This window comes from Balaenoptera acutorostrata, chromosome 20, assembly GCF_949987535.1.
Source record: "Balaenoptera acutorostrata chromosome 20, mBalAcu1.1, whole genome shotgun sequence".
Lineage (NCBI taxonomy): Eukaryota > Metazoa > Chordata > Mammalia > Artiodactyla > Balaenopteridae > Balaenoptera > Balaenoptera acutorostrata.
The window spans coordinates 53,988,684-54,012,480 of record NC_080083.1 but is presented as its reverse complement, the minus strand read 5'-3'; the positions used below and the strand labels follow the sequence as shown (position 1 = coordinate 54,012,480).

The 23,797-nt window shown below is 61.5% G+C and overlaps 1 protein-coding gene across 16 annotated transcripts in view; it reads right to left on the bottom strand.

Annotated features, from left to right (window-relative positions):
* The window catches only part of RBFOX3 (RNA binding fox-1 homolog 3), a 449,725-nt gene that overhangs the window by 6,482 nt on the left and 419,446 nt on the right, over positions 1-23,797 (bottom strand). For 8 of the 16 annotated variants that reach the window (XM_057536054.1, XM_057536058.1, XM_057536052.1 and 5 more), the window contains 8 exons: positions 16,673-16,927; positions 9,571-9,708; positions 7,498-7,551; positions 6,589-6,681; positions 4,921-4,981; positions 1,607-1,660; positions 1,172-1,304; positions 518-698 (listed from right to left, as the gene is read on the bottom strand). In XM_057536054.1, coding sequence (XP_057392037.1) covers positions 518-698; positions 1,172-1,304; positions 1,607-1,660; positions 4,921-4,981; positions 6,589-6,681; positions 7,498-7,551; positions 9,571-9,708; positions 16,673-16,894 — 936 coding nt within the window. In that variant the 5' untranslated portion in view covers positions 16,895-16,927. The remainder of the gene's footprint in view (positions 1-517; positions 699-1,171; positions 1,305-1,606; positions 1,661-4,920; positions 4,982-6,588; positions 6,682-7,497; positions 7,552-9,570; positions 9,709-16,672; positions 16,928-23,797) is intronic. The other 8 variants (XR_009006299.1, XR_009006298.1, XM_057536060.1 and 5 more) reach the window with 6 other exon arrangements.

The window sequence follows — 23,797 nt, the reverse complement described above, 5'->3', positions numbered from 1 at the left end:
TGACCAATGGACTGCTGAATTACAGGCGACCACCCAGGATGGAAATGAGGTCTTGTGTGGGGTGGGGAGGGGTCGTCAGCAAGGGCTCCGAGCTAGAGGAAGCAGTAAGTGCAGCCCCATGAAAGAAGAGAGGAGACAGGACCCCATCAAGGGGTCTGCCCTGGAACCTCTACCTCCTGGTCTCTCTCTGGCCTCTGCAATGGACACAGGGTGCCTATGGGGGCTCACTCAGTGACCCCAATGCTGTTAGGGATATGGAAGATTCACCCACTGCCCCCATCATACAACTGACACCTTGCGAAACGGAAAAGACATGCCTGGCTCATCGGGCTGCTGGGGGATCCATTGCTACTCGCACCCTGAGCACAGATAACCCAGGTTTACCTGTGCTGAGGTCGCCCCCTGGGCTCCCAGGATGGGAGTGGGTGGGGGGAGCGGGGCAGGGAGTGGGAGACACTGTTCACTGAGACATATGAAATGCCAGATTCCACCCTCCCTCCCCCGGGGCTGCACTTACATAAATCTCAGCACCATAAAAGCCATCCTGATACACGACCCTGGAAGCAAACGGACAAGAAAGTGGTGGGAACGCTGGAGAGGTGGGGTAGGCCGGCTCCGGTGTCTGCTGAGGAGGGAGGGGGCAGGGTGCCAGCCCTGCCCATGGGACTGGCATTTTAACAAGCGTTTGCTCCAGTGCCCTGTTTTGGTATAACAATAGAGTAACACCCTTGCTGGTCAGCTCCTTTCTCCCACAAACCCAGGGGCCCATCGGCCCACCTTGCTTACCCTTCCCCTGCTCCACCCCAGGCAGCTGTATCCCCCCGCCCCATTAGGGTTGGAGGGCACCAGGCCCCGGGGAACGGACCAGGGAGGGCTTAGCGAAGGCCCACTGAGCCCCAGGGCCGACCACCACCCATTAAAGCATTGGGCAAGGTGCTGGGGCTCTAAGCGTCCCTCACATGCCAGCGACCCTGAGATCCGGTGGCAGGGCGGAGGTGGGTGTATTGATACGGAAGCGACTGCAGTGTGAAGGTTGGAGTTCCCACCGCCCCCCACCCCCGCGCCACAGTGCTGGAAAGGCTGCCTAGCCCCTCTGGCTGCACCACGACCCCTCCCCACGCCCCCGGGGCCGTTCTCCAAGCCTCCCTCCCCGTGCGCCCCAGGTACTCACGCTCCGTAAGTAGGGATGGGGGGCGGGGGCGGCGCAGCCCGAAACGTGTTGTACACAGCCCGGCCCCGGCCCCGTAGGTGCGCGCCCCTGTAGGCAACGGCTGTGCCGGTGGTGGGGTACGGGAACCCCGTCACTGCAGGAAAGGACGTCGGAGAGGAGACAGTGTGAGAGGAAAGGCTAAGGGAAGGAGACGAGGCAGGAGGGCTGGGGCCTGACCACGGCCGCATCTGGCCACACATCCCGCCTGGCCACACCCACATGGCCACGCCCCACCACGCCTCGGCCTGGCCACGCCCCCGAAAAACGTCCCCGCCTAGCCACGCCCCTGCCTAGCCACGCCCCTGGCCACGTCCTCCCACCCAGGACGACTGGCCAATGACCGCCCAATACCCGGCCAGGCCCGGCCCAGCCCCCCGCCGCAGCTCCAGCCTTTACCTGCATAGAATTCAGGTCCGTAGACTGCCCCTACCACCGGGTTTAGCTTCCAGCCTAGAAGACAAGCAAAGAAACCCAATCACTGTCTTCCCCATTGTCTCCCCACCTCACACCATGCTTGGGAACCCCAAAGACTCCAGGATGAGCCCCACTGGGACATTCCGAGGCCGTGGCCACTGCAGAGGACGGGCGGGACCCCTCCCTCTGCAGTCAGGGTAGATGGATTAGGCGGGGCACAGTCCCTGGGCCCCTCTTGGGACGCTGCAGCCTCACTGGCTGAGTGCCTTCTGCTTCATAACAGAGACCCAGTCACTCCGGACGATCTGCCTGGTGTCCTGATTCTTTTCACATTTCGGCCTTCCCCAGCCTGCCCCAGGCCCTCCCTGTCCTGGGGCACTGGCCCCAGCAGCTTGGGGTCTGCAGTGTCTGCAGAAGAGCATCAGGAGGGAAAGTGGAACGAGTTATTATGCAACGTCTGTAGGCCCCCAGCTGGGATGGGGGCTGCTGGTGGCCTGGGTACTTTAGGGCCTGACAGCCCAATCTCATGGGAGCTGTCTCATGTGGGCACCTGGCTGCCTTCCAGGAGGGTCAGAGGCTGCCGTAAAGGTGCTTGGCCTCAGCCACGGCGGCCTCCTTCACCTCCTGCCCATCTCTGTCCTGGGTCGGGGCTCCCGAGGGGCTCCCTTTCTCAGTGCTGAGTCCTGCTTTTGCTGTCCTGTGTCTGTTTTCCCCCAAAAGCAGCCGGTGGGAGGGCTGCCGGGGGAGGAGGTGGGGAGGAGGGGCCTTGGGATTAGGGATAATGAGAAGGACAGCTAGCATCCCCTGACCACTTTACCATATGCCACACTGTCCTAGACCCATCCAACGAGGAAGGTGTCACGCCCTCCCATCTTACAGATGAGCAAATGAAGGCTCAGGGAGGCACGGCAGCCTTGAATCACAGGGCTGGAGAGTGGCAGAGCCAGACCAGCTGTGGGATGCCAGACCCACGTTCCTGGCCACTCCCTGGCCCCCAGCCTCTCCCTCTCTGCAGGTGGGCAGGTTGGTCATCCTCTCCCACCAGAGACCCAGATGCACGGGTGAAGGCCTGCTCCCACGTGAGGCTCTGGGGGTAGAAACCAACCAGCTGAGCCTGTACCAGCTCCAGGTGGTCAGGAAGTGAGGGTGGGGCCAGCTCACCTGACCAGGCCCAGCCCCTGGCCCCTCAGCTTATCGGGGTCTTATCTTTGCAGCACACCCCCAGCCCAGCTCCACGTCTCAAGCCCAGATTCTAACAGCCCCACTGCTGGGTTGGCCGGGAGGTGTCCAGGACAGAGTTTCTGGGGCCTTGTTCCTCTTGGGGGCCCGTTCTCCACACTCTCCATGAGACTGTGGGTCACCTTCCATCCCTGGTCCACCATCACACGACCAGCACAGACGTTTGCGTCTGAACGTTACTGCTAGGCCTCTGGAATCTTCTATAAATACCAGGTCAGGAGGGAAGAAACGCTTCATCTTCTGGGAAGACCTCCAGTCCCAAGAACTGAGTCTTCTTAGTAAAAATCCACGATGGAGCAGAGTCCTGAGCCAGTGACCCAAGCCCACCTCCCTTAGGTCCCATCTGGCAGCTCTTCTGGGTGCAGTCTGAGAGGCTACACTTCTGCTTCGGATGGCCCTGGCACCTCCCTCTGCCAATTCTGGAATCCTGGGTGCCTCCACCTGTTGCTCTGGCCCCAATTCACTGTCTGGGACCCCAGATGACAGAGGCAGTCTGAGACCCACCTGGGTAGATCCTTTGTTTCTTCTGCAAATAGTAACACCTGGTCAAACCTGGTGAGTCTGTTTCCTGAAGCGGAAATTTCTGCCCCTCTGACTGACTGATGAATTTGAGTCCTCTGGAGTGTTGAGCAGAGTCAAGCCTCAGTCAACAGAGCCCATGAGCTGGGCTTCACTGCCACCTGCAGGGAACCCAGGGCCGGCCCACTGCAGCCCTTGTCACTCTTGCCTAGGCCAACTAAGATGTTTAAATGAAACCATGTTTGCCACCGAAGTGGGCAGAGGTTTCTCCCTCTCTCCACTCCCCGTCGTTCAACCGGCCTCGGTTCTGTGCCCATTCCAAGCCAAGGGTGCAGTTGTTCAGGGATGGATTCTCTTCTGAATCCCATGTTCCTCAACATCCTCAGGTCTGCCCAGAAAGCAGGGGCGTGTGGCTCTCGGGAGAGGCTGTGCAGCCCCCAGGATCACCCTGGCCCTGTAAAAACATCTACCTCTTCCCTTCCTGTGCTGAGCGCCAGGCCACTGAAGTCATACACAGCGTGTGCTCAGGACAGGCGCAAAGCCGGGGAGCCCCCAGATTTTTAGAAAGAATTTGAGCTTTGATAGTCCTCGAAAAAGCAGGATGGGAGCGACAATCTAGTCTAAATGGGGTCTGGCCAGTGCCCCAGCCCTGCCCCAGGAGGACAGATTGGGGGGTCCGGCTGGTGAGTCAGGCGGCAGATCCGCCCACCGTCCTGCCCTAGGTTTTCCATGCTGGCCGGTCCCCTGACTCCATGTATATCTGATCAGACCGGGACAAGAGAGTCTGGGGGTGGCTCAGTCCACTCTTCCCTGCTAGGGGGGTGGGAAGCAAAGCCCACGCCCCGCCAGGGGACTTGTCCTGATGGAGCAAGGCTGCTGCTTCCTGGCTAGAGGAACGAAGTCAAAAAGGCCCCAAAGAGTTCCCAGCTACACTCAAACCAGTCCCCGCACCAGTCCTTGCCTGGTGGAGTCAAGTCACACAGCGGCTGAGAGCCGTCCCTCCGCTTCTCCCTACAGCCAGCATTTAGCGTCAGCAGTTTTGTTTCAGAGAAGACTGGCCACCTCTGCTTACAGCCAGGTCCAGGTGCACACGGGCACACTGCTCAGCTGACGCACACTATGGCCAGCGGGGCCTCAACCTGTCCGTGTTTCCAAGGCCCAGGGGTGGGCGGCGGGGGGCTGTCCCTCTAACTGTCATCATACTCATTAAATACTGAGCGCCTCTAGCCTCGGCACTTAGAAAATAAGGAACGATCCAGGAAGTGGCCACTTTCCCCCTGTGCCTGAAGCCTGTCCTCGGCCTCTGGGTGCGGCCACGCTCGGGAAAGCACGGGGGTCTCACCAGCTGTGTGGGTGGAGGCGGGTGGCCCCAGCTCTCCTCCTGCCTCACTGACCCACCCCCTTCTGACCGCGGCAGAGCCGGGACATGAGGGGGCACTCAGCATCCAGGGAGGCCGGCCTCCAGCAGCCTGGGCTCCTCCTGGACCCTGTCCCCACTGGTGGCCTCTGCAGCCTCCCTGGGGTCTTGGACCGCTTACCGTTGGTATAGGGGTTGGCAGTCTTCTTGTTGGTCATGACTCGGGCTGTGGCGTTATTGACCTGCCCAGAGAGAGGGAGGGAGAGGCTGAGGGGAACATTAGCCTGTAGGCCACAGGCCGCCTGGTCCTGCTCTGAACTTCTCCGTGGCCACCTCGGAGGGGGCTGGGGGCTGGGGAGGAGGCCCTGGGACACCCAGGCGAGGCACAGGACCGCCTCCACTGCTTGCCTGGCCCCCCACCATGGCCTGCCCTCCTCCCTGGCCTCCCCTCTCCGAGTGCTGCCCACCCCCTCACCCCCCGGCTGAGAACCTGGGCCATCACTGTTCCCAGAACTGGCTGGTGCCCAGCCTGGCCCAGGCCCCGGGCCCTCGGCTGAAGCATTGTGTCCAGTCCCACTGGCTCTTGCCGTTCACAGGACTGTTCCCACAAACCGAGCCCAGCCTCTCTCTGGCAACGCAAGGCCGCTGGAGCAGCTGGCTGGTGGACTTTCCCCAAAGTGCTCTCAGCGCAGCTAACAGAATGGCCCCCAAGACTTCTCTGCCGTGGGTGGCTGCTGAGGCCCTCCTGGTTGTGGGCACCAGGATGGTCACCCCTCCCCGTGGGGGCAGCACCCCTTTCCCTTGAGGCCAGCAGAGAGCTTTCTGCGGGGGCGGGGGGCACACGTGCCCATGGTGGTGGGGCAAGGCCGATGGGGGAGGAGCAGGTGGGTGCCAGGGGAGTGGGTCCTACTGTGCAGACATTTAAGGCCGTGGTCAGGCTGCCCAGAGGACTGGGCTGGGGTGTAGGAAGGAGGAGGGCCTCAGCGGAGGGAGCAGAAAACAGGGCAGGTGCGGACCTCGAGGGAGGGGGCTGGGCCGTACTGCCTGTCAGTGTGAGCCCCTGCGGCCTGGGGCCGCAGCCTGTGCTGCTGGAGGCTGGGCTGGAGCCTGGCTGAGGTCGGTGCCTCTGGCACTCCTTCTGCTTCTGGAAACCCTCCCTCAGGTCCTTCTACCGCTCTTCCAGGGGCTCTGCACTAGCTGTTGACGCCTCCCTCCCTGGCCACCCTCGCTGCCCGCCCTGCTCGGGAAGCCCAGCTCCCAGACACCAGAGCCTCAGCACTGAGCAGGGCACACGCAGCCCCCCGGGAAGGGGTGGTGGAGGGGGGAGTGTCGGGGGACCCCTCGCCTTCTCTCCCCTCTGCGCCTCTGGGCTGGATCCCTTTCTCGGCTCTGGCCGCATACTGCTGCCCACCCTCTGGGGGATAAAGGCAAGGGGCAAACTGCAGGATGCAGCAGCATGGGGAGGGCGGAACGGGGCAGCTGCCGCTCCTTGGTGAGATTAATGACCTCCTCCCAACTACGGGCGGACTGGGCTGGTTGAGGTCCTTGGAGCCGCCAAGCCTCAGAGACGTGACTTCTGGGGTCCTCCCAGTGTCTGGCTGAGCCCCACAGCTGGGGACCTTTTCCAGGAATGAGAGGGAGGGGGCAGGGTGGGGGGCCCTTGGGTGAGCCTGAGGTCTAGACCCAAAAGAGGTGGCAGGTGGTGGGCTCAGCTCCGGTCTCAGCTTTGCCCTGCCATGGGGCCCTGGCCCGGCTCTCTGCATGGCAGCAGCGGGGCTGGGTCGGGGGCCCAGGGTGACTGGAGGCGGCTCTCAAGGGCGTCCCTGCCGCAACACACTTATCTGAGCACCTCAATTTTCCGTCCCTCTACGATCGTCCCATTCAGCTTCTCCCGGGCTCGGTCAGCATCTGAGCTAGTTTCAAAAGTTACAAACCCAAAACCCTGTGAGCGGAGAAGGACAGACATGGAGAGAAAGACATAGGATGAGAAAAAGGAAAACAAAGGAGGCGTGGGGAGTGGGGGGGGGCAGGGCAATGGGGGGTGGGGAGAGAGAGAGAGAGAGAGAGAGAGGGGTTGAGTCAGGTGACTTGAAGGAGAGACTCGGGCAGCCCAGAGGTCTGTCCTGGTGCCACCGGCAGGTCGCCCGGGAGACGTACGGCCCCGGGGGTGGGGCAGCTGCTGGCCTGGCCTGAGCCTGACCTGAGCTGACCGCCTGGCACTTGAAGGGACAGGCCAGAGCTATAAGAGAGATGCTGACCTGAGCAGGGGCCAGGACTGTTGCCCTCACCCCACCTGGGGGGCCAAGGCTGGGCTTCTGGACCCAGAGTGGGGCAGCCTCACCCATCGTCACCCCAGGAGCCCCAAGTGCAGGGGGGGGTGTCTTCCCATCCAGGAGCGGGCACCCTCCCGCCTGCCCCCTGCAGGCCCTCCACCGAGTCTCCGGGCAGCTCCAGGAAGGCCGGTGGCCCCAGGGGAGCGGCTCGAAGGCTGGGGACCCAGGCCCAGGGGCCGGGGCTCCAAGTGCAGACAGAGAGGTCCTGGCGACTTAGAGAGAAGGAAGCCTCAGCAGCGGCAGCGACACAGACAGCGGGGTGGGGAGGGTGGGGCGGGCGGAGGAGCGGGGAGTACAAGCACCCGTGTCGCTCAGGGGTCCTCAGGCTCGGAGCTCTCCAGGAAGGAAACGCACATTTCACACGTTAGCCTGGCGGGACCTACAGCCGGGCGCTGTAATGGTGGCGGCCTCTGGGCGGCACCCACCTTGGAGCCCCGCTCGTTAAAAATGATCTCCACGTCTAAAATTTTTCCGAATTGCTGCAGAGACAGAGATGGGGGTGGGGGAGACAGGAGAGGATGTGTTAAGACTGCTGGCCCGGCTCGCCTGCTCCCCGTGGGACCCTTGCCCACTGCCTGTGTCTGGTCCTCTGCCCCCAGCCCCCTTTCCGCCTCCTGCAGGGACATGAAGGTACTCTTGGGTAGCCTGGCGGTGGGAGGGGGGCATCCCTCCCCACCTTCCCGTGCAGAGAGCTTTTCCTGCCAGGACACTGGTCCCATCTGCGGTGTCATCAGCATTCCTCTCCTCTCCCTGCTGGGACTTTGCCACAAGTTGCTGACAGCCAGCCCTAATTCACACACATGGGTTCTGGGTAAGTCCTTCCCAAAAGGTGGGGTGCTGGCGGGGAGAGGAGCCCCTGGAAGAGACAAAGCGCTAGGGAGGGACCCTGCACTGCCTGCTGCCTGTGCTGTTTGGGGCTGGGCTGTGTGTGGGGCAGGGTGCAGTGACCCCAGGCCCCTCTGCCTGACCAGGACACACCAGTCAGCTGGGCCCAGACGCTCTGGCTGCCCCCTTCCTACCCCATCGCTGGCCTGGAACTCCCAAGGGACAGCCTTGTCTCCCTCACTGGCACGTGAGACCAGGAACCTGTGAACCAGATCCCCTAAAATCCCAGTTGAGGTCCCGAGGGGCCTGTCCTGAGGTCTCCAGTGCATACAATTGATGAGTTTCCCCTTCACCCGGTAACATTCGGGAGGTGGGTGTCACGTGGGCCGGGAGGGACGTGGAACCAGACAGTGAGGCAATGCCAACCCTGCCAAGTACTGGAGAGGGAGGGTGGTGCTGCTGTGCTGCAGGGGCAAGTGAGCTCATGGGCATCCTGCAGGGACCATGGGTGCCCCTGGGCGGCCTGCAGGGACTGAGTGTGCTGAGGCCCGTGATGTAGGGACTGGAAGGGCGTCCAAGTGAACTGACCTAATAACATCGCAATACCAGCTGCTTTGAGTGGGGGCCCCGGGCTCAGAGAGGTTTGGCAGCTGCCCAGGCCCAGGGCCAAGAGGGGGCAGAATTCTCATCTTCTGATGATTCTAAATCCTGCCCGCACCCTACTGGGTGTAACCCCAAATCCAATGGGGCCTGGCCTCCAGGAAAGGAAGTGGATATCTGGGGCAAGGGCAGGTGTGGGTGCTGAGTCCATCCCGAGGCCACCTCCTGTTTGCCTGACAAATCCCATCTGGGGTGGTGGGTGGCATGAGGGGAGGGCTGGGGTTCAGGGCCCAGAGCCTGCCTGACTTGCGGCAGAAGTGGGGAGTGGGCACAGGGCAGGCGGGGGAGGAGAGTTTGGGGTGGGAGAGGGAAGAAAGGGAGGGAACACGGGACAGGCGCATGTGTCCTCTGTGGCCGGGGCTGAACCCTGGCTGCTGCCCCCTCACCTGCCCATGGGGCAGCCCTGGCACCCGGTGGGTGTCAGCACCTGCTAGGTGTTCAAATCAAGTGACAGAATAAAGTCACCATGGGACTTAGGGCCCTCCCTGCAGGATCTCACAGTAACCCTGCAACTGGCTGAAATCCTACAGAGCAAAGTCTAGGAACAGACAGGGAGAATCCAGGAACGGAACGCGCACGTGCTTCCCATCGTGTGCTCTCCTGTTGCCCCACCCCTGGGGCCGGGAGGATGCCCAGAGAGGTTGAGTGCCTGGGCCCCAGGCACACAGGACAGGCAGGGCTGCTGGGTGTGAGGCCAGGAGGCTGGGCTGCCACTCTGGGTGCCCTCTGGGGGCACAGGGGTCCCTGGAGCCCTCATCAGAAGGAGGGGCCTGCGGAGTGATAACCTGACTGGCACTGGCCTGGGCCTGAGGGGCAGGTGGTGGAGGTGGCAGCCACGCAGGTCTCTCTACCCCAAGCCTGCATCCCTCCTCCTCCCTCCTACCCCACAGGCTCGGGTCAGAGCAGGGCTGGACCCAGAGGGCAACGGGAGGCAGGAAACCCAGGGGGCCTCTCTGACACCTGGGCTGTGCGCTGGGGGTGGGAGCGCAGATGGGGGGGCCACACACACTCACCCCGAACATTTGCCGCAGGTCGGGGTCCCTGAACCGGAAGGGGATGTTGGAGACGTGTAGCCGCTTGGGCTGCTGCTTCTCTGTGGGGTCGGAGGGATGGAGCGGCTGGCTGTCCGTCTGTGCCGCCTCGTCTGTCTGCTGCGGGAAGAGGACCCGGGCTGGGAGGTGCCCCCTTCAGCTCCCATCCCACAGCAGGGGACGATCTAAGCACCAGGTCTTCCCCAAGCCCCTTGGACGTCCCCATCCTGGGACTCGCAGGAGACGCGGCACAGCAGAACCTCAACCTCAGGTCCCACTTCCGGGCCTTTCCCCGGGCTGTGTCTGCAACATCGTCGCAGGGCCAGGCCTCCCTGGCCCGGTGCGTCCTCCCACCGTGGCTCGGCCTGTCCACTGAGGCCTGACCTCAGCGGTCCCTTGGCTAACACGGTCCTTGAGGTCATGAGCACACAGCTTCCCTGACAGCCCGAGTTCTGGGACCACGGGCGCCATTTGGGGTTTCCAGCCTGATGGGAAAGTGGAGAAGTTTCAGAAGCCACCGCGGCACACATACCCATGGCAGTGCTGCCCCCCAGGGAGGCCACCCCGGGGCTGCCTGCCTCTTCTTCTAACCCTGCTCTGGGGCTCTGCATCTTCCAAGGCTCAGGGGTGGCCACGTCCAGTGCTTCAGAGCTGGTCCTCATTTTGGACCCAAATGTTGGTCAACAGAGGGACTCTGAAAGACTCGGGTCTCAGGGAACAAAGCTGCCACAAAGCAAGGACCCCCCCTCCCACCAGCTCCCCGAGAGGTCAAGGCCGTGAAGAGGCTCCGAGGTGGTGCAGTGCAATAAGCAGGTTGGGCTGGTGGCGTGCGTGAGGTTCCTCCCTGGGCACTTCAACAGGGACGGGCCACCAGCTCACAGCCAGGCTGCCCTTCAGCCTGGTTGGTCCCTGCTGAATCCCCGGAGCCAAAGGCAGGCTGGGCGTGGTGAGTGCGGGGAGGACTGACCGAGGGGCCTGGTTGGCTCATTGTGACCCGGGGGCTGGCACCCACGGCCCTCTGCGTGCTGCTCAGCATTAGTATCCAAGAGCAGAGCCAGTGACGGATGGGGTGGGTGGACAGACGCCGGCTCCCTCCCGTGGGGCTCCTCTGACCCCTCGTGCCTCTGCCCCTTGTGGGCATAACGGGCCGACAAACACCTTTTATTGTTTCTTTCCTCTTCCTGTCTCAAGTCCCGGCTCTCCTCCTGGGTCTTCTGGGATCACCAGCCCAATACACTGCTTGAATCTGAACTTTTGTCTGGGGGTCTGCTTCCGGGACAGGACTCCAGACGACGGCCTGGGGGCCTACAGAGAGTGAAGCGGGGAGGGCAGGGTCCTCGAGGCCTGGGTTAGACTTTGCACAAATGGAAGTCCCAGTGGCTGTGGTCTCCCACGTGGCTGGAGGTGCAGAGGCAGCTGGCCTGCCGGCGGCGAGAGGCTGGGCCGCAGAGACACGCTACGAGGACAGCTGAGAGGAGAGCTGCAGGAGAGCACTTTCCACGGGTCCCCAGGAACTGCCCGTTTGCTTCTGGTGGGTTCTGTCCACCAGAGGAGTGCTGACCTGTACCACAAGCCTCCTGGAGCCAGGGCAGTGATCAGGGCGAGGTCACTGTGACCGAGGCCTCGTGCTGTGGCTGAGGAGTGGACCCCGAGGGGCAGAGCCTCACCAAGGCGAGTGGCTGGAGATGTCTCTGGACTCCTGAGTGCCTGCCCTTGATGGCCACCCTCGTCATCCTTTCTGGAAGGAAAGGGCCTCTCCCCCAACTCCTGCACTCAGCGGATGCCATAGGGGAGGGGAAAGGATGTCACCAGCTCCTGGGCACACTTCCAGGTGGTGAGCTGGCAGGGGGCCTGGGGAGGGCTGCAGGGGTGCGGGAGCATCTTGTTCAAAGGCCCCTTAGACCCAGCTCTGTGTTCCTGTGTTGAGAGGAAGCACAGGGTGTCAGAACCCATTTGTGGGTTTGAAGCTACCATCGTCTCGTGTGTCTGGGGACATGCGTGACCTGGGGCTCAGCAGGTTGACCATCCCATGCGTGGCAGGCCCAGTTCTGATGAGCGTGTGTTCTCTGAGCCCAAGTGTGGGTCCTGAGCCTGTTCCTGGGGGTTTACCAACAAGTACCGACTCCCCCGCTCCCAGGAGCCCACCTTTAGCAGGGAGGCGTCTGAGGAGGAACAGCTGGTGGGGTGGGAGTGAGGTAGCAAGTCTCTGAGAATCCGGGTCTGGCCTGCACATGACCTCATTCCTGATGGGCAACATGGGGCAGATGCCTTTGGGCTTTTTGGGGACACTTGTGGGCTCCTCCCCCCAAGCCCGGGACCTAGAGATGCCCAACAGCTCAGCCCCTTCCCCAGATGTCCTGCTGTCCTCCTCCTCCCTTGGTCCCACTCCTCCTTGCAGAAAATAAGCCTGTGCCTCACCTTCAGAGGGCCCATCTGTGCCCCTGAATCAAGGCAGAACCAGCAGTGCATCTGCTGATTCTTCTTAAGTCTGAGTCCCGCCCTCTGGCTACAACAAGCTGTGGCTCTTCCGTGCAGTGGTAAGGGTGGGCCCGGTGCCCCCTGTCACCCCCCCTCCACCCCGTGCCTCCCACAGACCTGTGCCCTCAGCTGCTGCTGGGTACAGGTGACTAATGGACTCACCCCAGACTTGGAGAACTAGTGGGAAAGGGGCATGCAATGCTGACTCTGGGCCAGCAGAGGGCAGCGGTCAGCGCGACCTAGCGGCCAGGGCCACAGGAAAGGCCCAGCTCGCACTCACAGGAGATGGGGAGCCCTGGGCAGGGCAGGGGTTGTGGGGGACCATGGGAGGGTGCTGACAAAGCTGGGGCATCTGGGGCTGGGCTGGGCTGTCCTTTCTGCCCTGCCTTGGGCCCCTCCTAATAGCAGAACTGAGCCCACTGTGTGTCTCCAAGATCCAGGGTCCTCCTGCCTCTGCATCCCACCCCAAAGGCCCTTAGGGGAGCAGCTGAGGGTCAGGTGGGAGAAATGGGGTGATGGGGGCAGGACACAAGTAAGAAAAGAGCCCCCCTTGCCCCCAAGCGCAGCTGCAGACAGAGGCAGATAAATGGGTTCAATGACTGTGAAATTGTAAGATGTGCAGAGAAACCTCCGAGTGTAACAGCACACTGGCTGCCCCGAGGCGAGATGGAGGCCTTCCCACCATTTATCACAGCGGTCCAGGCAGCCTGTACCGCCTTCCAAGGGACTTTACTTCCTTTTTCTTTTTTAAAGCAATCTTTGCTTTTGATTCTCAAATGCAGGGAAAAGAGAAACAGCCACAGCAACGCTCCCTTCCCTCCCACAACTGCTCTCGGCCGCTTTGCTTCTGCGTCCTCCCCATCTCTGTGTCACCTTAGCCGTCATGGGTCCCCCTCCACCTTTCAAGGCAGCAGCCGGCCCCTCTGGGTGGGACAGCATATCTCCCACCCTCGCACCCTCCGAGGAGCCTGCAGCTCTCTTCCCCTGGGCCTCCCCAAGCCCAGCACAGGGAGAGGCCAAGAGGGCCCTGGGCAGGGGTCATTAGGTCTGGCAGGGCCACAGGCAACAGGCCAGGACCTGGTGGCCATCACTGGGATGGAGTCAAGGCTTGCTGATGCCACACAGGAGACTCCTGGAAATGCCCTTTCTCTACGGCCCCATCTCTCCTCATCTTTGGTCCTCCAAGACCTCCTGGGCACTCGTGCAGTGACTGTCAGCTGCCTGCCAGACATGGCTCGCCCCTGGTGGGCGGTGAGCCAGCCTTGGAGGAGGCGTTCTCCACGTGTGGCCTCAAGCCGTTCACTCATGAAGTCTTCTTCAGACCCTTGAGTGGAGCTGTGTGTCCACTTTGGACTCTGTGAATGATGCCACGCTCCAGGAACTCTCTGCCGGCTGCTGCGCTTGTTGCATTGGTGCTGACGGTGCCGTCTGCTCGCACCATGCCTGCGTGGAGGCAGCACGCGGCTGAGTCTCACCCTGAGGTGGAGCACTCCCACCACAGTCCACCCCTTTCCCTTTTCTTAAGCCCCGAGAGCCAAGAGCACAGGGGACCAAAGGCCGCCGACCAAACTCCAGGTGGAGTTTCTGCTGCTGCAGCGCTTGCTGGTGGGGGAGGAGAGACAGCCATGGGGCAGGCCGTGTGAGGCCCATGGTGCAAAGGTGAGGTGGCCCCAGAGGAAGATTTGGGAGAAGGGGAGGAGTTTCTGAGAGGAGGTCCCTCTGGCTGTCCCACAATGGAGGGTGGGTGGGGAGGACACCTGCAGGGGACCCGCATGACCTTGAATGAATGAGTGCTCCAGGGAGGTGGTCCCCAACTCGCACCCCTGGGGGGCCCTGCAGGGTAGTGAGGTGGGCCCGCTCCATCCGCAGCCCCAATCGCTCTGCTCCCCCTGCTGCCTTTTGACAAAAGAACGTAGGTGACACCATGATGACAAACGGAATCCACAGACAGGAGAGGGCAGGTCTGGACAAAAGCTGGAGCCCGCACCACCTGCTGCCCCGCACCGCCTGCTGCCCCGCACCTCCTGATTCTAACGTCAGGCTGCCTGGGGAAGGCCAAGAGGAGAGTCAGAGAAGTGACGGAGGCCTGACACAGGAGGGACATAAGACAGCTGGGCAGCAGGGCTGGCAGTGCCAGCAGTTACTTTAGTAGAAGTGGCTCCTGGAATCTTAGAGCAGGACGGCCGGCAGCCACCCTCCCCAGCTCCTCCCAAGGTGGGAAGCCCCTGCTTGAAGAAACACTCCATCAGAGCACTCATGCCAGAATCTTTGCCGGGCAGCTCTGGGTGTCTTCGAGGTCACCTGCTAATCCAGTAACTTTCACCCGTGGGGCCTCCGTCTCTGGATCCCGATGGTCGAGCAGCAGACTCCGACCCCCTTGCAGGACCTGAAGAGCCTCAGGTAAAGAAAGGAAGGTCGAGGCTGCCCGTTCACGGGCTCAGTGGCTCTCTCTCTGGCCCAGGCACTTTCCTGGGGAGGCGCTCAGCTGAGCAGGGAGACTCTCATGTCTTAGTTGGCTTCTCTCCGAGACTCCCGGGTCCTCTCCGGGGCCGTGGATTCTCACAGGCACGGAGGTCAACACTGGCCCCCTTCCACTTTATGTCCCTGATTGGTGGGAAGCAACGGCTCCCGCGGGGCAGGGCTGGTCATTTCTCCCGTGTGTCCCCAGTGCTGGCTCAGCGCCTGGCACAAGCAGGTCCCCGCAAATGTCTGCCGAAGGAAGATGATTTTCTTTTTTTAAAATTAATTATTTATTTTTGGCTGTGTTGGATCTTTGTTGCTGTGCGCGGGCTTTCTCTAGTTGCGGCGAGCGGGAGCTACTCTTCGTTGTGGTGGGCAGGCTTCTCATTGCGGTGGCTTCTCTTGTTGCGGAGCACGGGCTCTAGGTGTGCGGGCTTCAGTAGTTGTGGCATGCGGGCTTCAGTAGTTGTGGCACGTGGGCTCAGTAGTTGTGGCTCACGGGCTCTAGGGCGCAGGCTCAGTAGTTGTGGCACAAGGGCTTAGTTGCTCCGCGGCATGTGGGATCCTCCCGGACCAGGGCTCAAACCCGTATGCCCTGCGTTGGCAGGCAGATTCTTAACCACTGTGCCACCAGGGAAGCCCCGAAGGAAGACGACTTTGAATTTGTCATGGTGAGGCTGTGTCAGGGGTTCCAGGAGGCCTCTGTGTGTGCCGTCGAGGTGTGAGAGGGTGTTAGCTGTCAGTCTCGGCCCCCTCTGTGTCAGCTGCAAGTCTGATCCTCTTGTCTCCCAGGGCAAACCTCTGGGGGTCAGTATTTGTTCACAAGGAGGTTGTGAGAGGTTTTTCCAGATACACCCCGTCTGCTGTTGTCCATCAGAAAGAGACCGGTTGGCCGGCAGTGACCTGTTCACAGGGAGCCCCTCTGGCTCCCGTGCTCACCTCTCTTTTCTGAGGTGGAAAAGCTAAACCAGGGAAGTATGGTTTGGCTTCCCATTCTAAGGCCCGTGGGCGCTGCCCTTCTCATCCGTGGAACCCTGGGGGCGTCTACGGCAGACATCCTGTACCAGGGACACCGGGATAATGGAAAAGCCTGGTGGCTTTGGTGCTGACTCAGGCTGCGCAGTGCTTCCAGCAGGCAGGAAGGGCACTGGCTGGGGTCTGGTCCAGCCCAGGGGGCAGCTTGGGGTGCTGTCTCCCCAGAGCTTGGAGGATGTTGCCTACACAGGGAGGGTAGGTGATATTCGGATCCAGGGGAACACCGTGGGAGCCAGGTTGGGTTAGGGGGCGGAGGGAGCACACAGAGGGGTGGTGCTGCTCCCAGTCAGCACAGGGCGTGCCGGCCTCCTGCCAGGCCCCGCCAGCCAGCAGAGGGACAGAGGCAGCAGGGCCAACTGGATGAGCGCAAAGCCCCAGAGCTCGGCGGGGCGTGGGCCCACGGAGAATGCAGCGGAGGAGGCCAGGGAGGGGGATGCAGCAGCCTGGTCTCCAGAGGGGCTACCTTCACAGGGCGCCCGCCCCAGGTTGGCCAGGCTCGGCGGCCACTCTTGGATGTGATCCTTGCTATCAGGAAATCTCCGAGAAGGGCCAGGCTCAGCACTTTCTCCTTGGGGCTGCATTACAACCACATAATTGAAGCTATCTGACTGGAGGGCAGCCAAGCAGGTAGATTACAAGTGATTAGCAACGATAGGAGTGCCTGCAACCCGAGACAGCCCTGAGGGGCCCTGGGCCTCTCCTCGCTGCCGCCAGCCGCCCCCCCACCTCACCGCCCCCTGCTTGCCCCCGTGATGCCGCTGGGCCAAGCCAGCCCAGGCCACCGGCCTCGCCCATTTCTCTCACTTCCCATTAACAGGTCACTGACCGCTGAGGACACGCTCCGTCTCCCAGATGAGGTGAGAGCTGGCCTGAAGTTGCGGCTCGGGGAGACCGGGGTGGGGGGCAGCTAGAGGCGGTGGGCCTGGCTGCCCCGCCGTGGCACCAGCCCACCAGGAAGATCCTTGGGGTCGGATGGCGATGAGCTTGGAGGCTAGGAGCTCCTTCCTGGGGGCGGGGACCCCTGCTATGGGGCTGCCTCTCCACACACAGGCCCCCAGGCCCCTTCCCCACCGGCACTCCCCCTGAAGTTCTGAAGGTGGGGGGCCCTTACCGGCACTGTCTGGGCCCCTGCAATGGGCTGTGTGCTGGTCTCACTGCTCGGCTGCTCCGGGTGGGTCTGTGCTGGTGTGTACAGGGTCATGCCGTGCTCCGGGGGGACCGGGGTCTGGCCCGAGTAGTCCGGCGTGGGGTGCGGTGGAGGCGGGGCGTACTCGGCGGGGATGCCGTTCTGTGGTGGAGGCGGGTACTGGGCCGGGGGGTAGGGCTGGGCCATCGCTTCAGGCGGAGCCGTGGCGTCCTGATTGCCCTGGGGAAGGAGAGAGCAAGGCTGGTTAGACCTCCGTGTGGCCTGGACACTGGCCCCTTTCACTGCCCCCTCTCCAGAAGGCCCTGTGGTCTCCAACTGCTGTACTTTCCGCAGCATCTTCCATGCCCCCTAGGAGGGGGGTTCCCCCAGCATGGGGCACCAGCTCAGAGCCGGGCTGCAGGGGGAACTCCGGGGAGCCCACGTCTGGGGTGAGACACCTTTGTGTTTGAGGCCACTTGTGCAAACTCGTCAGGCCTGAGTACACTGAAGATTTTTTTTTTAATCCACCTAATTTAAAAAAAATAAATATTTTGAGATAACTGTAGACACAACCGTTGTAAGAAATATCTCAACATGATCCTGTGTACCCTCTACCCAGTGTTCCCCAGTGGTGACATCTTGTGAAACCTTCCCCACTAGGAGAGTGACATGGGTCCAGGCAAGATACAAAATGTCCCAGCAGCACCAGAATCCCTCTTGTGGCCCTTGATAGCCACACCCTCTCCCTCCTGCCTTAGAAAGGCTTTTAAGTCTCGGTTTTCTCATCAGTAAAGCAGGCGTGAGGGAACACGATTCACAGCCTGCAGGGAAGAGGACTGGAGTTGACCGTGCAGACATGGAGCCTGGTACAGCTCGGCCTCACGGTGGCCACCAGGTGAGGTGCTATCAGGGGGGCAAGTAGGGTCCCCGCCTCTGTCTTGAGGATCCCGGAGATGTCCCAAAGACCTCTCCCACCCTCTTGAAGGCCTGCTGCCCCAGGAGGGAAAGTGCTCCCTCGACGCTGACCCCAGCCGTGCGGGGGCTCTTAGAAGCCCTGACCCTTAGCAGGGCCCGGAAACACCCCAGGGCAGTGGTTCTCCAAATGGGGTGCCAGGACCTGCAGCAAGGGCATCACCTGGGAGCAGGTAGCAAGGCAGATTCTCGGCCCCGCCCCAGACCTCCTCCTGCAATTGGGGGGGCTTGTGAGAGCCACTGACATCAGGCATAAAGAGCAGCCCTGGTAGAAGGTCCCTCAGCCCCAGAGAAGGGACTAGGGTCCCTCGTGGTGCCAGGGGAGGTAGGGGTGGAGCAGGGTTCCGGCTGTCCCTTGCTGTGGACACACACTGGGGAGCAGGGGAGGCGGCCCCTGGCCTTCTGAGGGTGTCTCCAGGGAAGACGGTGCCTCACCACCTGGAGGGACAGGGGCCACCTCTCACTGGAGTAGCCTCCCAGCGTGGAAGGACCCTTGCACACACGGGGACGGCTGACGCTTGTGACTGCTTTCCCGATGCCCTGGGACCTCGTGCGTGCTCCCGCGCTCCCCCATCAACCTCTGCGTGTTTTGACCTCAGTTTTAGTGTCTGTCTCCGTGTCCATCTCCCCCGCGAGACAGGTGCTTCTTGCAGTGGGCAGGCCGGCTCGCTCGATGCTGTTCAATTGGTGACTATTTATTCACCCAAAACTGTTTAGTGGGCAGCTGGGGGTGCCAGGCTTGTGGTTCCGGTGGGGAGCAGGATGGGCAGCCCCTGCCCTGGTGGGGTCTGCTATCCAGTGGGAGAGTAAATCCAACTACCCAGATGTTGAATCAGTTGTTAGGGTGGGAGGTGGCCTGAGGGGACGGGCCACACGAGGGCAATGGAGATTGATCACGAGACCTGGTGTTCTGCCTTCAGGCTAGAGCCCTGCCCCTCCACTGTCTGCCTGCTCACCTCCCTTCTAGCCGGAGGCCTGAGGCCCCCAACTCTCTGCCCGGGGCCCAGCCTTGCCCTGCTCCCCAGGCCCCAGTGCCAGCCTTCACTGTCTCGCAGCTGACACCCCTCACTTCTGGGGTGACCCGACGCCTAATGAGAAGTCCCGTCCTCTTCGTCCTCCTTGGTGAAGCCCCCAGGTCCCTCCCCTCTCTCTGCAGAAACTGGGGCAGAGATCAGGCCCCTTACAAGTGGAGGGAAACACGCGTGTACACACGTGTACACACTCATGAGGGCCCTCTCCTCGCTGGCGGGTCCCACCTCATTGATCCCAAGTAGCCGAAAAGCCCCATTACCCAGTCGGCCAATGTGCTGGCAATGTCCCCGGCTCCCGGCCCGAAGGAGAAGGGGTGGGTTCAGGATGAGGGAGGAGGGGGCCAGCAAGGCGGGAGGGAGGCTGGCAGAGGCGGAGGAGCACCCAGGCTCCAGGATGGCGAGGACTGGGAGGGAGGGAGGCGAGGGCAAGGAGCCGAGGGAAGCGGGAGGGCGGCGAGCCAGGGGAGGAGTGTGGACAGGCCAGGGTGAGGGAGAGGGTGCTGTCAGCAGCCTCCGGATATCAATTAACTGATAAATATTTGATTAGAGCCTTCACTAACTTACATCTTCCCAGTGCCCCCTCTTCCCCACCTCCTCCAAGGCTCCAGGAAAGGCGGGCTCCTCTCCCGTCTGCGTCCTTACCACCCCACCCATAACTCTCCCCGGTGCCCTCTTCCCTGGGTCCCGTCCTGGCAGAGGGCCAGACGCCGATCACTCCCACTGCATGGTTCCCGGGCAGGAGCCCGGAGCCCAGACTGTCAGGGGAAGCTTCGACCCAGTGGGGGTGCTGGGAGGTGTGTTTGGGGCCCTGAGTGCCAGGGTCTGGAGGGGTCTGGGGTGGGCAGGAAGCAGCTGTGGGACGGGGACATCGAGGGACATTTGCGACATAATGAAGTCAGCACATCTGAGCACGTGGTGTTCCCTGCTCTGCGGACATGAACTCATCGAATTCCCTCCAGCCTACAAGGTAGACACTATCTCCCCATTTCACAGCTAATAAAGCTGAGGTACGGGGCGAAGTGACTTGGCACTGGCCACCGGCTCCCAAACCTGGCCCTCTGCTCCTCGTGCAGAACTGTGGCCCTTCCTGGGGCGGCGGGGGGTGGGGGGGTGCTGGAGGGAGGTGAGGTTCCACAGCCTAGTGACAGTCTAGACCCTCAAAAGCACAGGGAGGGCTCCAATCCCCCCTCTTGGCCACTGAGTGGCCCCAGGTCACCGTTTATCCTCTCTGTTTCCCCCTCTGCAGTGGTCATCTCTGGCGTGATTCGGTGGGTCCTGGGCAATTCTCGATACCCCCGCCCTGGGTGTCCTCCACGCCCACGCATGGTGGCTGTCGTCCATGAGTGGCCTTCACCTTGGCTGCACACGCATGCCTGGGCCCCACCCCAGGGCAGCCAAACTTTACAACCAAACTTTCCCATGAGGTTCTGAAGTGTAGCCTGGGCTGAGAGCCGCCAGACCAGACTAGGATGGAAAAGCAGTGAGTACTCAGGTTCATCCTGAGAGGCTGTCTAGTTGCCTGGCAACAGTTTGCGTGTTTGTCACTTTCCTTTTCTTCCTTCTTCCCTGGTCTGTTGGGGCCACAATGAGGGAGGGGTTGGGCTTGGCGGCCTGAGCTGCGCAGAGTCCCCCTGCCAGGCCATGGGGCTCATCTCAGATAGCCTCATGGTTTCAGATGATCTCAGAGCAGCTTGTGAACTTGTCTGGCTCCCCAGGGGATCGTGAATTCCCAGAGAATGGGAGCCACTCACTCAACCTCCATCCCCAGATCCCTGTACTCAGCACAACACTGCGGTACTCGGAAGAGTTTCAATGCACACTGGATGGGTGGATGGATGGAAGGATGAGTGGATGAATGGATGAATGGAATGATGGATGGACAGAGGGGTGGATGGGTGGATAGATGGATGGATAAAAAGATGGATGGAAAGACGGATGAAGAGTGAATGGATGAGTAGATGGACAGACGCGTTAAAGCTTAAAGACTACGGTCAGGTCACTTATCCCCACTCCCTCTGAAAATCTGTTCCTCTCTCCTGTCATCACATTGGCCTGGCAAACCAGTAAGATCACCTCTGCCCACTCCACTCCGTGGCCCACAACTGGAGAAAAGCACCAAATCACCCTGATTTCCTTAGATCACTTCCCTCTGCCTGGCACTGCCCCTCACTCTCCATGACCATTTCACTCTCCCTCCTCAACCCGCCAACCACGCTCCACTAGTCTCACTCTCTGCGATGACCCTGCTTCTTATTTCCTGTGGCAAATGGAAGACGACGCCCATGCTCACCTGCTCACCTCCCTGCCTGTGGTCCTACCCTCGGCCTTCCCTCCCGTCCCCGCTCCTGTCTATGACCAATCACTTCAGTGCACACTGGTATCCAGTCCTTCTCACCAGCACGTGCTCACAGCTCTGGCAATTCGTTGACTCTCTGCCACGATAGGAAGAGAAAACCTTCCTCGACCACACGGCTCTGTCAACTACAAAGCCCGTGCACTGCTTCCCGACAGAGCAAAGTCTCTTGAATGAGTTGCCTAGACCTGCAGCTGCAACTCCTCTATTCCCGTTCCCTCGTAATCCCACCCCAAGCCGGTTCTCCCCGGCACCATCCCCTGAAACCGCCTTGGGCAAGGTTCCCACCTCTGCCGTCTGACAGTCTAATGGTCAGCGCCCACTCCTTATCCGACTCGACCCCTCAGCTGCGGTGACTGTGCCGACTCCCTAGTCTCTCTCCAGACGCGCTCTCTTTCCTTGGTCCCTACTCACCACTCTCTTTATTGCCCTGGAGGAGTTTCTGGCCCAGCAGGAACTGACCACTCTAAGCCGACAGTAATGGTGGTTGGAAGGCAGTAAGTTCTCGAAAGATCAAAGATTTTTCATCTGGCAAAGGGGAACTGAGGGCAACGGACCCAGAGGGTGGACCAGTTCGGGAGGAAGGAAGATGTCCGGGGAGGGTGTGTGGCTGGCCGTGAGGGTGGGGCTAGGGCTCTGTCCTCTGGCTTCCGGAGCAGGGGAGTGAGTCTGGGGTATTTATTCCCCTGCTCTCTCCCTGGAAGGCTGTCTCTGTCCCAGACCAAGGGGGACCTAGACCCCCTCTCGAGGGGCTGCTCCAGGACCCTCCCTCCTTCTCAGTTCCAGTTGTTGCTTCCTCCTCTGACCGTTAGGCCTGGGGTGGTAACAGGTCTGTCACCACCAGCTCTGGGGTCCTGCACTGTTCCTGGTGGTGCCCCTCTGCCCATCCTCCAGACACCTCTGCAAAGAGTCTCCTTGTAAATAAACTCATGTTATCCTAGAGCCAGCGAGCCACCTGCTCCCTGCTGGATCCTGATGACGTGGCGACGTGGGATGGGAGGGCTTGTCTAGCCCGAGGTACGGGTAGGGAGGGGTTCTGACCAGGGAGGGCCCGGCCAGCCTCTCAGGGAGGCCCTGTGGCTAACGGCCTTGTCTCTGCTCCTGCATCTGGGGTGGCATTGCCTTTGGTACCAGACCCTGAGCGCAGACTCAATGCGTCCGCTTCTAGGTGGCCCTGGGCACAGCCCAACCTCTTAGTCCGTGGAAAGGGGACAGTGACCCATCTGCCTAGAGGCAGGGGCTGGGCGGGAGGACCTTCCACCTTCAAGATCTAGAGCTAAGACCCTCCCAAATGTCTCTGCCCACATCACTCACCCAATGGAAATTCCTACACTCAGGCCTCGGCCAGTAAGCTCCCATCTTTCGGGGTGAGGGTCCCCTGTGTGTGTGGTGTGCTGGGCGGGATGCTCAGGGGGCAGGGTGCTGGGGGGAAGGGAAGAGCGGAAGTGGCAGCAGACAGCGCCCCTCCCAGCCCCTCGCTGTGCAGTCCCCTGGGGATCCCTCTGCGCACAGCCCCGCCATGACAATTAGGCTAATTGCTTCCCAGACTCCTCACCCGAGGAGGGAGGGCACCGTAGGTCCCTGGTCCGCAGGCCAGGCTGCAGAAGGAAGGGAGGCTGGCGGCAAAGGCTGGGCACCAAGCCATTTCTCCACCCCCTCTGGGCAAAGCCGGCTTCTAGACAGGGCGGAGGAGGGGAAAACAGCACAACCACCAGGCCCGAGGACCAAGCTGTTAGGTGTGTGATCTGCCTGTTTCGCTCTGGACAAGGCTCACCTGCCCTGAGAGGGGAGCAGACCTCCACCCTCACAGCCACGCCCGCAAATACTGAGCTCTACCCAAGTCACTGGCGTCTGTTGAGCCTCTGCTGCCTGGCACCGGGGACACACAGGAGGTGAACAGGCTGGATTTACACGGTGCCCGTGTGAGCAGAGACTGCCATCAGTACCCTGTGAACTTGGCCATTTAATCCTCCGGGTGACTTGAAGAGGCAGGTGTCACGAGCTGCATTTCACGGAGGGGGTACGGAGGCCATGGCCACACGGAGAGTGAGCAGGAAAGCCGCCCCAGGGTATTCCTGACCACACCCCGCTATGTTCACAGCACGGACAGGGTCCTTACACAGGCATGGTGGAGGGCTGTGGGGAAGAGGGAACTGGGACTGGGTCTTGGAGATGCACCGCCCATGCTCCCAGGACAGGAGGGACAGATGTCAACTTGCTAAGCCTGGAGCAGGGGCCAGGCCAGAGCCTTCATGCCATGTGTGACAATTCACAGGACCAGGAGAATGGGCGGGTCAGTTTCCAGAAGAGGCTGGTTCAGAGGGCCCCCTGTGAGCATCCCTGGCCTGGCCTCTAGGCCTCCCCTGTTCCGTGCCGATCAGTGTCGGAAGGGGAGGCAGCTGACCTAGGGGCTGACTGCTGGCAGGCAGGACATGTGGGTTCAAGTCCCCAGTGATGGCTGAGCCAGGGGACCTCACGGCTCTGACCTCCCAGCCTGGAAGCAGGATGGTCCTGCCCTCCCCATCCCAGGGCATGCACGAGTGAGGCCTTGCCCCAAATCTCTGAACGCTGGGGAATCTGCAACCCGAGCAAACCCGAGACTCCTTCAATCCCTGAGTCTCAGACAGGAGGTGACTGCAGGTGACACCAGACCCGGCCTGCCAGACAAAGTGACTTTCATCTCTGTGCTCTCACCGGCATCCCGCCTGGCTCTGCTTGAGAGAGCCTAGCGATGCACATTCACTACCAGTGTGG